A 15,668-nucleotide genomic window follows, 5' to 3' on the forward strand; every position below is an offset into this window, starting at 1 on the left:
AAAATCGGCTATCGGCCAATGGGAACTTTTGTGCTCGTGCCCTGTTAGTATCCGCGAGCACATTTGCAGGCAACTTTTCTTGACGTAAGCAAATAAATGGGCTGCTAGTTTACCCATTTCGGATTGGTTTCAATCTTAGCAAAAATCAGGAAAAATTATTCTATGAAAAATCCAGTAGTATGAGCCAGGTTTGAGAATCGAACAACAATTATTTGGGGAGATTGTTTTGTAAATGTTGACTGGAGTTAATAGAATAAAAACGACCGGAAGACACGGGAACCTAACCGTTAATGTAATACCACCTACACCCACCGGGGCCGTTGCTTCAAGCCGAGGAGCGAGGGGTGGGGGCTTGGGTTCCGCCTTTAAGGAACGTCCTACCTTCGTACAACGCTGTGTGTGTTTTACTGGCGCTTCGAGTGTCCTCCGCCTTGTCTTTATACAAATATACATTTATAAATCAATTTATTAAGGAAATCCCGTTTCATGCCAATCCGAGTTAATGTATATCAAAAGTCATACATTATTTTGGCAATACATTTTCCCACTTATGTTAAAAACCAAACCAGACCAAACTGATTATGTGGGGGGACTGAAACGGAACTGAGCGATTCGTGCATTACGACGTAATTTCCCCTCTCGACAGGGTCGTGACTAAAATGATTGATAAGCTGTTCTCCAATGAACAGAGACTTGACAGAGCCGTTCTGTGTTTCGATTGGTGGATGTTTTCCTACATATTCTGTTCCGTTCATTTTAGAAGTCTCTTTCTTTCACGCGACCCTACAGCGAGGTAAGATATATCTCCACTACGTAGGTATCTTTTTTATAACGCTATTTATTTAAACCAGGTTTTACTGCTAATACGTTGCATACTTACCTCAATATTTAAAATGTAATGTGATTTCAGCTACATTTACTTAAGTTATCCGAATATGTCTAAATTATCGTTGCGGCCTGTAAGCCATTTGGCTAGTCCTGGCTGCGCACCGCGTGTGGTTTGGTAGCTACATTACATATTGTCATTTATGTATAACTAGTATTAACGGCAAAGAAACGAGTATGGAAACGGTACCAAGCTAATTAGACAACACGTATAACGTGCTGGTGTAAATATTAAAGATTGAACTTGATAACTGTATTGCGATTTTATGTCGGTGAGTTGGCTAGTTAGATGACGGGTCTGTATACCACAATTAACAAGTTGATGTCAATGCATTGTGGCTTAAATGTTCATGTGTATACAGATTTTATACCTTCGCTAGTTAAGATGCCTTTTTCATTTTAGAAATTACCACCTTGTCTTTAAACCGGCTGTTAAGCGATCCTTGGAAGCACTGCAAAGATGCCCAGGGAAGACAGGGCCACGTGGAAGTCCAACTATTTTTTGAAAATTATTGTAAGTGTTTTAGATTTGCATTCTTAACTCAGGCAAAGTAGTCAGTACACTGCATAATGGTAACTTGCTCTAAAATTAACAAATTTCAACAATAACATGTCTTTAATTCTAAAGAGTTACTCATGTGTTTACCTGTTTGACTGCAGCAATTGTTGGATGACTATCCAAAATGCTTCATTGTGGGTGCAGACAATGTGGGCTCCAAGCAGATGCAGACCATCCGTCTGTCTCTGCGTGGGAAGGCTGTGGTTCTCATGGGTAAAAACACCATGATGCGCAAAGCCATCCGTGGCCACCTGGAAAACAACCCAGCCCTTGAGAAGTAAGTTCAGATCTGCTGACCTGTTAGGTCAGGAAATTTTAAACTAACTGGCACTAGAAAAAAAGAACAATATGTAGGTTCTCCCATGAACGAGAATGCACTAGTGTATGCAGCAGGACATACAATATGGGTGACTGCGCAACAATATTGGTGGCAACATTAACATCTGCTCCTGTAGTCTGTTTCAAAGATGAGAACCTTATCCTAGACTGCTTAGATTATGGTCTGATGGTTTATTGTGGGAGAATGTTGCAGGATAAGTTACAGAGCAGCTTGTGTAGTGCTGTACTGTCGTTCCCCCTGCACACAGTAACCTGTTACCTACTATCCCTGTCTGTCTGCATCCCACGACTGGCAGGGACGCTTGGTCTCAGACACTTTACTAGTTTAAAAGTAATTTGTTGGATGGTTTTGCATTAATGCTTAGCGTGTCCATCTCCATAGGTTGCTGCCACACATTAAGGGTAATGTGGGCTTTGTCTTCACTAAGGAGGACCTGGCTGAGATCAGGGACCTGCTGCTGGCCAACAAGGTGAGTTCTTAGTTTTGAAGGGGACATGCCTTTTGAATCCATGCAAGAATCCATCTGGATAACGTCAGAACGCTAGATTAAAATCTTGCCTTTATTGAACTAGTTGGGCATCGCAGGATAAGTTACAGAGCAGCTTGTGTAGTGCTGTGCTGTCGTTCCCCCTGCACACAGTAACCTGGTACCCGCTATCCCTGTCTGTCTGCATCCCATGACTGGCTGGGACACTGGTTTCAGACAATTGCAGTCCCATCTGGTCAATTGAACATGATTGTAAACAAGAGCTAGAAACCCTTAAGTCTAACTAACTTTGCCTTTAGGTGCCAGCTGCAGCCCGTGCTGGTGCCGTAGCCCCCTGTGAGGTCACCGTGCCAGCTCAAAATACAGGTCTGGGCCCTGAGAAGACTTCCTTCTTTCAGGCTTTAGGCATTACCACAAAGATCTCCAGAGGAACTATTGAAATCCTGGTAAGTTGCTAAAGCAGTGTTTAAGCCTAATGTATGGCAATTCTATTCAGACTGAGCTGTTTGCCTAGTAGCAAATACACTAGTGTAAGTTATGGCAGTTGCTGGTCATAGGAGCAAAACTTGGAAATGGTAATGTTATGTGAAGACCACCTATAATGTTGTCCTAAGGATGAAAAGCCAGCAGTGTTGATGTATGAGGTGAAGCAAATTAATTACATGAGGTTTCTCTTTCTGGCACCCAGAGTGATGTGCAGCTCATCAAGCCTGGAGACAAAGTGGGTGCCAGCGAGGCAACCCTTCTCAACATGCTGAACATCTCCCCCTTCTCGTACGGACTGGGCATCCAGCAGGTGTATGACAATGGCAGTGTGTACAGCCCTGAGGTGCTTGACATCACAGAAGCTGCACTCCAAGCCAGGTTCCTGGAGGTGAGCTTCCCCCTCTGTGCTCAGGCCCCTTCCGTCACTAGTTGACATCACTCCCAAAACTGAGCCCAAATTGTTGTTCTGTTATTGAATGCCTACAAAAGTTGCAGGATAAGTTACAGAGCAGCGTGTGTAGTGCTGTACTGTCGTTCCCCCTGCACACAGTCACCTGATGCCTGCTATCCCTGTCTGTCTGCATCCCATGACTGGCAGGGACGTTGGTCTCAGACAAAGTACACTTAATGCCTCATTCAGACAGTGAATTTCTTTCACTTTGCCCGATTATTTGAGGATTCACTCGACATGGGGAGGAAGGTAGGGAAACTGCTGAGACAATATTGCCTCAGGCTAATGTGACATTTGACCTTTTGTTTAGGGTGTGAGGAACATTGCCAGTGTGTGTCTGGAGATCGGCTACCCCACCCTGGCTTCCATCCCCCACTCCATTATCAATGGCTACAAGAGAGTTCTGGCTGTTGCTGTTGAAACGGAGTATTCCTTCCCTCTGGCAGACAAGGTATAACTCGTATGGTGGATTCAGTTTGGTAGCAAAAAAGGTTGTGCTTGGTCAAATCCTGTGTTCACTTAAAGCTCATGGGTTCTTTAGATGATGACCTTCTCTCTTCCTGCAGGTTAAGGCCTTCCTGGCTGACCCTTCTGCCTTCGCTGTGGCAGCCCCGGTTGCTGCTGCCGAGGTGGCCGCTGCTCCCGCTGCTGCCAAGGAAGAAGCAAAGGAGGAGTCTGAGGAGTCTGATGACGACATGGGCTTTGGGCTGTTTGACTAGATTCTCATTTTTGCAGAGTTGAAATAAACAATTCAATAGAGAAGTCTTTTGGGTTTTTTTAAGGCAGAACTTAAAAATTGTATGACTGCAAATCCTGGGAAGTTGACAAACGACAATACTGTACTCACAACCAATGTTCCTTCAGAGCTGCTTGACTGCACAGACCAGTTGAAGTACTCGCACACTAGATCTTCAGGCCACACACTTGCATAAAGCCAATAAATGTGAAGTTGATCGGCCAAATGCGGGGAAGCCCACTTCATACATTTCAATGTCACTAGACTACACGCAAGCTTTTAACAAAGCGACGAGCCCGGCCCTCAGCTCAGGCTTTGACTGGCAATGAAATCAGGAACATTAGCTTTACAGGCGCCCATAAAAAGGGGCAGTTTTACATTTAAAACTGAATGGCTTGGTGAAATTGATCCAAACTGACGCAATGGTCCAGGTAGGCTGGTAAAGCTTTCTGAGAAAGCTAGCGGGCTTCTTTGCAGAACTGCTCAGAGTACTGAGCTCAGTGCTGAGAAATTTGTGGGAACATTGCCCACAACTAGCCTTCAGGTTCTGTCTGGATAAATACGATGGTCTGAGTGGCTTGCCGTCAATGTAGAACTGTGTCCAGACACTAGCAGGGAATGGAAACTGCTCTCAATCTAAATCAAATCTTGCCCATTTAGCCTGCAATTACATACCAGATTATTGTCGGAACATGTTTGTGTTTGCTGGTTGAGCTGTGGTAATGGGTGAGTAGGAGAATGTCTTAATGCCACTTTCTATAGCCCATTAAATGGTGTTGGTCTGTGTTTGGTACAGGTGGTAGTGGTACAGCAATGGATACTACTACCTGTAGTATACATTTAGTATTCCTCTGGGGCTAAATAAAAATGGGACTAATTATATTAGTTGACTCAGATACTCAACCATTTCACTAGATTGTATTGAGCAAAAATGTAAAATCTATTGGGTGTATGGTACAATGGACTATCCATCCAATAAATATAAAACAGACTAATCACTTATAAGTGTAACTTTTTGTTTAGATAATGTTCGGGTGTGGTACGTACCACTAACCAATTGTCCTGCGTATTCAATTGGTAGTGGGTAACTGAACTGTGAGGAAATCTGAAAGATGCTGAGGGATGCTAGTCCGTCTACCATTAGTGATGTATGCGTTACAACGTTTTCCCTTGAGTTTTCTCTGGTCTCATCATTGTAAATAGAGATTCTAAAGTCCTTGGTGCTTTAGTTTCGGCTGTATGTCAGATATTATCAGGTTCCGCTGTGCATCTAATTCGTTGACACAGGATATATGTACTTTCCTTTCTTACCAGTGGGTTATAATTAAATCCTAGCCGCCGACTCTCTAGGGGCGCTGTTACGAAATATTGTTGTGAGATTAGCACGCTAGTTTGCAAACACTGCATGACGAATTTATCTCGTCAGCTACAGTCAGAGCCAACCATAGGTTAGACGGTGAGAAAAGTATATTGTAACGTCTAAAGTTTGATTTGTGGTTGACGAATCCGCGAGATTGATCTTAGATGTCATGCGAGGTAGCTATCTAGCTACAGGAGTGAGGCTTGCCCTGTAGCTTAGCAAATCAAAAAGCTTCTCAATTCGGCTAAAATAGAGAAGTTTTAATTAGTCTAGCTAGTACATGCCAGACATTTTAAACGTTGCCAGCATTAGAGATACCTTGTAGACACATTAATTTAGCCACGCTGGCATAAAGCAAGAGCTGTCAGTAATATTTATACTGGTCACCCTGGCGTTTCCTAGCTTAAGTGGTGTTTATCTTCCCAAGCAAGAAAATGAATTTGTGCACACAGTCTTGGACGAACTGGAAAATTGCATACAGAGAGATAACCAGAAAAGGTACGTCTCCCTTTAGTCTGTACATCACCAGGAACTTTTTTTTGTCAATTAAAACTATTAAATATAGTGCTGTACCGATAACATTGATGCAGTTATGTTGTTAACTATAATATTGTGTCCCCAGTGTGGTACTCTTCCCTGCTCTACCAAACAGACTGCGCTACCTGATACACAAAACCACTGAGAACTACCCCAGTTTGGCAACTTTTTCAGTGGGCGAGGGCTGGTGCAGGAGGGTTGTGGTTTGCTTCCAACAGCTCAGGTATAGAATGCCATGTGATATTACTTTGTTAGGTAGCTCCAGCAAAAGTTAATTCATTATAGTGATCAGAGTTTCCTTCTCTCACTTAAATGTTTATGGGGAAACAGAACTTGTAAATGGGTGATATATGATTGTTTTTTTGTGTACCTTTTTTTGGCAGGGTTGACCTGGAGCAGTACAGTGACAGTGAAAGCAACAGTAGTTTGTATGAGGAGCCTTTCAGGCGGGGGGTAGGGGCGGATAGCAAGCTGTCAATGCAGGCCAGACCTACCCGTACCTCCCTTAGGAACCAAGGGGCTAAACGCCCAGACAAGGCCATCTACGTCCCTCGCGCGGCCAGGGAGAGACTTCCGCTTTCTCCTCCGGACTCACCTTTGACGACAATAGACGTGGGTTTGCCCAACCTTGGTCCTTCAGGTAGCACCCAATCTGTCACCAGTGCCTCTTCCCTATGCTCCAGCTCTGAAACCACAGAAGGAACATTATCACGTGCTCCTAACCAGAACAGTGCAACTGACAGCTTGGAAAAATCTACAGCAAACAATTCTGATCAGCTTTTGGGTGAGCAGAAGGATATGTTTGTGCAGCTGAATGGTGCCAACTCCAGTCCTTGGCCCCCTGCTTTGGACCAGGTAGTGTCTTACTTCATGGCTGTGACCCTGGAGGACTCGGAAGAGGAGATACATGGGCAGGAGAACCTGATAGATGACAGACAGGAGCTGAACATCTCAGAAATACCAGCAAAAACCACAGAGGATGCTAGCAGCTTCTTTGAAGAGGTAAACCTGAGTCTTGTGTCCCTCATCTCACACATGGCCTGCTTGCTCCTGTAGATTCCACATACATTGCTGTTCAACTGTTGGTCATAGCTTACATTTTTCTTGTCAGATCATGGTACACTTGAAAGACACCAACATATCAATTGAGCATGCCCACAATGACTACTCCTGCTATGAGGCTCTTTGGATTAACCAAGAGGACTTTTCCCATGTGATTGAGATCTACGACTTTCCTCCCATGTTCAAAACAGAAGACCTTCAAGATGCCTTCACAGAATACAGGTGAGATTTCCAATCAGGCATTTCACGAAGACCACTTGAAACTCGAATGCATACAGTACACCATGATGCATACAGTACACCATGATGCATACAGTACACCATGATGCATGCAGTACACCATGATGCATTCAGTACACCATGATGCATGCAGTACACCATGATGCATTCAGTACACCATGATGCATTCAGTACACCATGATGCATGCAGTACACCATGATGCATGCAGTACACCATGATGCATGCAGTACACCATGATGCATGCAGTACACCATGATGCATGCAGTACACCATGATGCATGCAGTACACCATGATGCATGCAGTACACCATGATGCATGCAGTACACCATGATGCATGCAGTACACCATGATGCATGCAGTACACCATGATGCATGCAGTACACCATGATGCATGCAGTACACCATGATGCATTCAGTACACCATGATGCATACAGTACACCATGATGCATACAGTACACCATGATGCATACAGTACACCATGATGCATACAGTACACCATGATGCATTCAGTACACCATGATGCATGCAGTACACCATGATGCATACAGTACACCATGATATGTGTATGCAGTCCACCCTCCTTCAGTAGCATATTTGATGACCATAGACAGATGAACGGTGATGGAGAAGGAATAAATGTCACAGAAACAACTATCTAGAGATTACAGCTCTAGGCAAGTTTGGCTGCTGTGTATTAGATTTAGGTTGATCTGATTGCAAGTACCAAAAATGTTGTGATTAACAAAAACACGTGCATAGAGTGACCTATATTCTTTTTTTAAAGCTCTCTCTTGGAAGTCGCTTTGGATACATTTTGCTAAATGAATAAATGTAAATAGAGTGGAGAATCCTGCCGTTGCCTCATAGCTCTCCTAAGAAGTGAGGCTTCATCTTAAGCCTGAGATATTTATACAATGTTAAGACTTCATAGAAGAAGGTTGTTAATGGGTTTAATAAGTGTCAAGTGCCCTGTAGTGGCATGTTATTACAATCACATCTATACTAATCTTAGAACACAGAAGTCTGTTTTCCCCCAAAAACAATCTTCTGGGGAGAACGCTACTCATACCTGCGTCGGACGCAGAAAGTGGTAATCTAAGGTTCCGACTTGTTGCCTAGCGGTCAACATTCCCATGTGCCTTGTTTTCAGGGGGAATTGTGTACACTGATGCACAGTTCCCAGGATGCAGTCGGTGATTAGGATATCAGTTAAACACACAAATACAGATTCTTTGACTCGCATTGTACATTTGTTTTTGAGCTAGCCACCTTATGGCAGTCACCATAATCTAACACCCTTTGTCATTCAGCACTGGTGGTATGAAGATTAAGTGGGTGGACGACACTCATGCTCTTGGTGTGTTCTCAAGCCAATCTGCAGGTATGATTAACTTTGAAAGATTGTGTACTACAGAGGATATTATTGTATAAGTGAACAGGTAACAATGTGTTATTGTTTCCTTTGTGTCATTATTTGGCTGTTTGTGTAGCATCCCATGCGCTGTCTCTGTGTCACCCTCTTCTGAAGACACGCACGCTGTCTGAAGGGAGCAGAAAGTCCAAATGCAAAGCTGTGAGACGAGCAGGTATCTATTAACAGTATTTCTGCATCTGTATAGTTAGTTGATTTCACAAGACTAGGATGTAATACATGTAGAGATTCAGTGTTGCTTTACTCTTGTATTTCTCCAGAGTTTATTCAGCCAGTGAAAGAGCGACCCCGCACTGACTCTGCGGTGGCTCGGAGGATGGTGACCAGGGCTCTGGGACTGCAGAAAACTGAAGCACGGGTACAGCGTTACTAGGTATGCATCACTAGTACAGCAGGGACAAGCACAGCAGGGCTGTAGATCTGACAGATGGGACCTCAGGTACCAGTGCTGCTGGCCTATCGAAGGATCCAATATTGGGATGTCACTACCTGATTTGTACTCTCAGAAAGGGTCCTTTCTGTTAGACGTACAGTAACAGATTACATGTATTTTTATTAAAAAATTTCTTCACGCAATTTATAACACTAAACATACACAAATGCTTATGGTTAGATAATAAAAAATTATTTATTTAAAACGTCCCCCTTCAAAGCTAACGGTAATGGTCACATGACTCAAATAAAATAAGAATGTATTTGTATATACCTTTTTATAAGCAATAACACAGAGGGCTTCACATACGCCCATAGAACTGCCCCTCAACCTCAAAAAATTGAAGAAACCTTGGGAGGAGCTATTCAGTGAGGAATCTCCTCCAGAGACGGTTGGTGAAAAAGAGGTGCAGAACACAGGCTAAACATACAGCAGGTCAGTCAAGTGTCCCGGGTCAATGGGTGTTGTTGAAACACCAAAATCTAGTGTTCAAATTGGGCCAGGTAGCCACAGGTCCGGGCAGTGTTTCCCACACAGACTAATTTACATTTAGTCATTTTTCATTTAGCAGACACTTTTATGCAAAGTGACTTCAAAAGAGAGCTTTACAAAGTGCATAGGTCACTGATAATAACAACAAGATAGCCCCAAAAACATTGCGAGTAGCCAAAACATGAAGCACATTTTGTGAACAACCAAAATAAGTGCCAAAGGGAAGAACCATAAGACCATGTAGTTAAACAAGTTACAATTAAACAACATGAACCACTACTAATGCTAGTGTACCTTTTAGAAAAACAAGCAACAATGAAAACAATATATCACAGAGAGTACAACATTTTAAAATCAGTTACCATTAACCACAAGAACAACAAGTCTCTAAGCAAGAGTCATTGTGATCCTTGAGGAAACTAACATCAGGTCCAGCAAACCATTCCTAAGTACCGTTGTACTCCCGGAACATGTGCGTCTTGAGCCTTTTCTTGAAGGTGGAGAGACAGTGTCTCTGATGGAGGTGGGGAGTTGATTCCACCACTGGGGGGCCAGACAGGAGAAGAGCTTGTGTTGGGACCGGGCGGTTTTGAGCGGTGGGGCCACCAGGCGGTTGTCTGAAGAAGTCCGTAGGTAGGGGGTGGGGGTCTAAGGCTGCAGGAGAGGATTGATTTAGTCGGGTGCATTCCCGTTCACTGCTTGGAAGGTCAGTACCAGGGTCTTGAATCTGATACGCGCCGTGATGGGTAGCCAGTGGAGAGAGATGAGGAGCGGGGTAACATGGGAGCGTCTGGGTAGATTGTAGACCAGGCGGGTCACTGCGTTCTGAATCCTCTGAAGAGGGCGGGTTGCATATGCTGGGAGACCAGCGAGCAGCGAGTTGCAACAGTCCAAATTGGAGAGGACAAGTGCTTGGACTAGCAGCTGGGTGGAGTGCTCAGACAGGTATCTCCTGATCTTCCGGATGTTGTAGAGGATAAATCTACAGGACCGGGAGACTGCAGCAATGTGGGCAGTGAGGGAGAGCTCGTCATCCATGGTAACCCCAAGGTTCCTGGCAGAGGATGAAGGGGTCAGCGTCGCAGATCCCAGGGTGATTGTAAGATCGTGGGAGATGGAGGCTTTAGCCGGGATGACGAGAAGTTCTGTTTTGGCGAGGTTCAGCTGGAGGTGGTGCTCGGTCATCCAGGCGGAGATGTCTGTGAGGCAGGCCTCAATCCTAGCTGAGATCCCCGGATCGCTCGGGGGAGGGGGGGGACAACAGGTACAGCTGCATGTCGTCAGCGTAGCAGTGGTAGGAGAAGCCATGGGAGGTGATGATTGGTCCAAGTGAGGTGGTGTACAGAGAGATGAGGAGGGTTCCAAGGACGGAGCCCTGTGGGACACCAGTGGAGAGCTGTGGAGGGCCTGACAGTTTGCCTCCCCAGGAGACCTGGTAGGTCCCGACAGGTAGGATAAGATCCACTGAAGTGCAGTGCCAGTGATGCCCATCAAGTCTGGAGAGCAGGATCTGGTGGTTGACCGTAGCAAACGCTGCAGAAAAGTCCAGCAGAATGATGACTGATGACCTGGAAGTCGCTCTGGCTGAATGGAGGGCAGTGGTGACTGAAAGGAGGGCAGTCTCTGTAAAGTGGCCAGTCTTGAAGCCCGATTGGTTGGGGTCAAGCTGTTTGTTCTGAGAGAGAAAGATAGACAGTTGGTTAGATACAGCACGTTCAATTGTTTTTGAAAAAGAAGGGTAACAGTGATACTGGTCTGTAGTTGTGGAGGACAGCAGGGTTAAGGGAGGGTTTTTTGAGTAGAGGGGTAACTCTGGCCTGTTTGAAGGCAGAGGGAAAGGTGCCGGAGGTAGGAGAGGAGTTTAGGAGGAGAAGAAAAGTTATGATGGAGAGGGAGATGGTTTGAAAGAGAGGGGAGAGGATAAGATCAAGGGGACAGAAGGTGGGGCGATGAGGGAGAATGAGGTCTGAAATCTCTGCCTCGGACAGGGGAGAGGAAGAGTTGAGACATTTAGTTGGGTCAGTCATGGAGGGTGAGAGGGTAGGAAAGGTAGGTTTAGGGAGCCGACTGCTAATGTCGACAACTTTTTTCTCAAAGAAGGAGCAGAAGTCATTTGCTGTCAGGGTGGAGGGAGGAGGGGGAGTTGGGTTAAGAAGTGTGGAGAAGGTAGAAAAAAGTTTGTGGGGGTTTGAAGCAGAGTTAATTTTGTTCAGAAAGTAGAGGGTTTTAGCACCAGTTATGTGAGAAGAGAAGGATTTAAGGAGGGATTGATACTTATCAAGGTCCAGACCGTCTTTGGACTTGCGCCATCTCCCCTCAGCTGCCTAAAGGGCGGACTGTTCTTCACGAATAACATCCGTAAGCCACGGGCAGGAGGGAGAAGATCGTGCAGGCCTGGTTGACAGGGGACAGTCAAGTCAAGTGATGCAGTTAAAGTGGTTAACAAGGTGTTGGTGGCAGTGTTAGTTGGGTGGGACAAGAACTCGTCAATGGGAGGGAGGGAGGATGTTAGAATAGAGGAGAAATGTGAGGGGGATATGGAGCGGAGGTTGCGCCAGAAAGTTACGAGGGGAGGGGAGGTAGGAGGAGTTGGAGGGAGAGAGACAGAGAATTGGATAAAGAAGTGATCAGAAATGTGCAGTGGGGTTACAGAGGTTAAGTCAGTGATGCAGTTGTCAGGACGAGGTCTAGTTGTTTGCCTGCCTTGTGGGTCGCCGGTGTGCTCAGCAGCGTCAGGTATAAAGAGGTCCTTGGAGGTGGATGTTGAAGTCCCCAAGGACTATCAGGGGGGTTCCATCATCCGGGAGGTCGCTGAGGAGCATGTCCGGCTCCACAAAGTCGGCTCGCGGTCCTGGTGGGTGATAAAGAACAATTAAGCATGATTTGATAGGATCAGTTAGCATCACATAATGGTGTTCAAATTATTTGGCAGTAACAGAGAGTGGTGTGGATGTGTATTTAATATGTGGGTAAAGAAGCAAACCTGTCCCACCAGCCCGCCCGGTTGAGCGGGGTGAGTGAGTGAAGGAGTGGTTGACGGAGAGAGCAGCTGGAGTTGCAGTGTTCTCTGGGCGGATCCATGTGTCTGTCAGCGCTAACCCACGGTCGGAACATGAAATCTATTCCAGGGAAGAGAAACTCTAAAATACAATTAAGAATGCCCCGTCCTCCGTAGTCTCCAACTAGCAACAGAAACAATAACAGTAACAATATACAGTAACAGGTTATGACTGTTATTGTCCATATACAAATGCCAGTATAATGAGCTAAGGAAACGTTCACATTTGTAAGATCCCAGTTGTGATTAATGTCAGACTGTACGACAGTCAAGATGCAAAAAACGGAAGCACGCAAGAAGACTCAATCGACAAAAAAGACACAATGGTCGTAAGAGAAGCCACACTACAAGACTGTTCCTAAAATCTTCTGACATTGCCTTAATTTAATTGGAGGACATTGTTTGTTGCAACGGTCATTAATTGGCTTTCAGGGAACATGTCAAACTACACTTATCCAGAGCGACTTGCAGTAAGTACAGGGACATTCCCCCTGAGGGTGAAGTGCCTTGCCCAAGGACACAAGGTCAAACTAGCGATCAGAGTACAGATTTTCGCCTTGAGTCTCCGATGACTAAATCATGGCCAAAATCCTACAGTGTGCAGTCGGCTTTACTCACACAAACTGACATCTCATGTCAATGAAACTTTTATTATGCAGTGATATACAGATAGTTATGACAAGAAAAATAAACACGTTTCGCATTCAATTCTTTTACAATTTACCAGCTAACACATCTATAATAGTAATTATGAATGAGGTTGTATTTGGGAGTCCCTTTTTCAATGTGCCATTTTATACCAATAGCTTTTATAAAGGTGACACTTCTGCTGTTCCATTTGCTTGTTGAGATTTTGACTTACAGGCTGGAAAATTGATAGAATATTTTTTTACTGTAAATTAAACAATTCAAATATGCCTCTTAAACAGGTGTCAGGTTGAAATTGTTTAATCAGTAAAGGTTACAGGCCATCATCTGGCCCAGAAGGGTATGTAACAGAGCCTTTTGCATCTTCTTGTGGTTAGCGGTTTCACCACAGTCTTGATGGTATTTCTCAACCAGTCGTCCTCCAGGTCTTTTGACAGTTTGTTGTTAGTTTCACCTAAGCTGGTTGTTCTGAAGCCCAGGGAAGCCTACTTCAGTTTCCGAGCTCAATGAACCCCCTATGAAAGACAGATGAGTAGGGCATGTGATTAGCCTTACAATTTTAAATAGAACATTTACATTCAAATTGTTTTTTCTTATTGTCTTTCAACACTTTAACTTAAGAGAAACATGTGTTCTTCATTTTGTCTGGGGGTATGTATATATGTGTGTATATGTCTTTATACGTAAATCGATGAATCTCTATTTCATGTTCAACAGGGAAAGCAACCCAATCACCAAAACTCCGCTTGTCATAACTGCAAATCCTCAAGAGACGTTCAACATTAATGATCAGTTCATTCATCCATAAATGTTCCAAGATCATTAGACTGCTGCGCTTCAGACTGTTCAAGTGTTTCAACGGTTACTTTGTCTGTAGCTTTGTAGAAAATGGACACTGTGTTTCTGTAATAAGTTAAAAGTATGTTTTTACTTTCCACAATGCCTGTTTTGAAGTTGTAATTCAATACTTTTGTTCCATCTGTTAATATTGAATATGTCCATTGGCTGTATGTATGTAATGTACACAGACATAACCAATCAACAGGACTTTTTAGCAAAGACAAAACCATTTTAAAGACTCATAACAATTCCATGAAGTGGCTATAGTTGTTTTGTGATAAGCAGTAAGGGCATTAAAAAAGTCTGCATACTGAATCTAGGTTTTCCCCAGTTTATTGAATTGCTAGTTGAATTAATACTATACAGTAATAAATCTTTACCTTCTTTGTCTTCTTGAAAAAAATCTTTATAAAAAACATTTACCAATGGTATAATTGTTTTACGAGGGAGAAGTAAAAAAGGTGTTGAGTAACTAACTTCTTTTATTTATTTTTTGGAACAAAAACCCAAAGCATAGCATAATTGTTTAAAGGAAATATTTGTGAATATATACGTTTTGATTTAAAAAGTATTATAATAATCCTAAAGGATTTTGTTGGATAATCATCACTTGCATTAAATAGGCAGTCATGACTGTGCTTCATGAATATTTTACTTCAATAATGCTAATGCTGGTTGGTTTGAAGCCAGATTTTAAGATTGGTTTTCAAAATATGCTAAATATGTATGCATGTTTGTTTTTAAATTATGTAGGGCACATATAAGCATATTTATTTGATAATCACAGTCATCACAACCACAGCTATAACCACAGCTAGTTTGAGTCTTGTCATCAACTGTTCATTACATGTTGGTGCCCAAATGGGAACATTGATGTGCTTTATTTCGCTAAGACATTAGGGAAGTTGCATTGTTGGATTGTAAGGCTAATCTGTCAAGAAGGATGGGAATGTACACCTATGGTACTAACCTCCCTTAAGAGAGTGCCCAAACCAGAACCAGGTGTAGGGGATTTGGGTTCTAAATCCCCTCACAATCTCTGATACATGCAGTACAAGACACTGAGTTTCAAACTATCTGTACTGGTGGACAGGATGTTCTGTCAAACTGGTTTGCTTTTCACATCAGGTTTAGAGTTTACACATTTTAACTTTTACATGAATGTTTACCTATTTGACTGGGTAAAAAAATACAACAACAATTAAATGTCAGACCCTAATTTAAGTCACCTATATGACAGTTGTATGTCCATATACGATGCCCATCATAACGACATTTGCACTTCATTATGTTGTTGGTGTAGTCTGATTCTGCAACCTCATAGTTGGGATTGATCACAACCTGTAAGAGAAAAACAGAAAGTACACTAAATGCAATGTTGACAATATGTCAACTGGATAAACCACCAATAATGCCATGTTTACTGCCTTAGAGTTTTAGAATGTAGTTAAATTATATATAACTAGTGCACAATACCTGTGATGCAGTTGGTAATTAAGATGTCAGTGAAACACACAAATACAGATTACTTGAACTATAGATGGTGCACAGTGCCCGTGATCAAATTGGTGGCACACACACACACAGATTCCTGTAGTTATAGATAGGGCAAAGTTATA

General features: G+C 43.4%; 4 protein-coding genes and 1 non-coding gene across 5 annotated transcripts in view; 3 read left to right on the forward strand and 2 right to left on the reverse strand.

Moving 5' to 3' along the window:
- The first annotated feature begins 659 nt into the window (after positions 1-659).
- Positions 660-3,970, forward strand: rplp0 (ribosomal protein, large, P0). Its single transcript, XM_084705454.1, has 8 exons — positions 660-793; positions 1,289-1,399; positions 1,546-1,721; positions 2,166-2,253; positions 2,571-2,717; positions 2,960-3,145; positions 3,519-3,659; positions 3,775-3,970. The coding sequence occupies exons 2-8, from the start codon at positions 1,346-1,348 to the stop codon at positions 3,925-3,927; spliced, it is 945 nt and encodes a 314-aa protein (XP_084561580.1). The 5' UTR covers positions 660-793; positions 1,289-1,345; the 3' UTR covers positions 3,928-3,970.
- LOC146273566 (small nucleolar RNA SNORA63) lies at positions 1,971-2,099 on the forward strand. Its single transcript, XR_014767031.1, has one exon. It is a non-coding gene; the product is annotated as a small nucleolar RNA SNORA63 (small nucleolar RNA).
- A 1,668-nt stretch (positions 3,971-5,638) lies between the features above and the next one.
- Positions 5,639-14,364, forward strand: r3hcc1 (R3H domain and coiled-coil containing 1; the record flags this gene model as incomplete). Its single annotated transcript, XM_084706252.1, has 8 exons — positions 5,639-5,802; positions 5,927-6,064; positions 6,225-6,843; positions 6,953-7,125; positions 8,457-8,527; positions 8,637-8,732; positions 8,839-8,951; positions 13,927-14,364. Coding segments are annotated over 7 exons (1,374 nt in total), but the record flags the coding sequence as incomplete, so codon positions are not given.
- On the reverse strand, positions 9,112-13,057 carry LOC146273568 (uncharacterized). Its single transcript, XM_084705453.1, has 2 exons — positions 11,794-13,057; positions 9,112-11,178 (listed from the first exon to the last, which is right to left on the reverse strand). The coding sequence occupies exons 1-2, from the start codon at positions 11,811-11,813 to the stop codon at positions 10,176-10,178; spliced, it is 1,023 nt and encodes a 340-aa protein (XP_084561579.1). The 5' UTR covers positions 11,814-13,057; the 3' UTR covers positions 9,112-10,175.
- The window catches only part of loxl2a (lysyl oxidase-like 2a), a 41,332-nt gene continuing 38,859 nt past the window's right edge, over positions 13,196-15,668 (reverse strand). The window contains exons 13-14 of the mRNA XM_084705451.1: positions 15,279-15,390; positions 13,196-13,724 (exon numbers count right to left, since the gene is read on the reverse strand). Of these exons, the coding sequence (XP_084561577.1) occupies positions 13,660-13,724; positions 15,279-15,390 (177 nt within the window). The 3' untranslated portion in view covers positions 13,196-13,659. The remainder of the gene's footprint in view (positions 13,725-15,278; positions 15,391-15,668) is intronic.

The sequence above is a fragment of the Hypomesus nipponensis genome, chromosome 9 (assembly GCF_054491055.1).
Source record: "Hypomesus nipponensis isolate SF chromosome 9, ASM5449105v1, whole genome shotgun sequence".
NCBI classification, from domain to species: Eukaryota; Metazoa; Chordata; class Actinopteri; order Osmeriformes; family Osmeridae; genus Hypomesus; species Hypomesus nipponensis.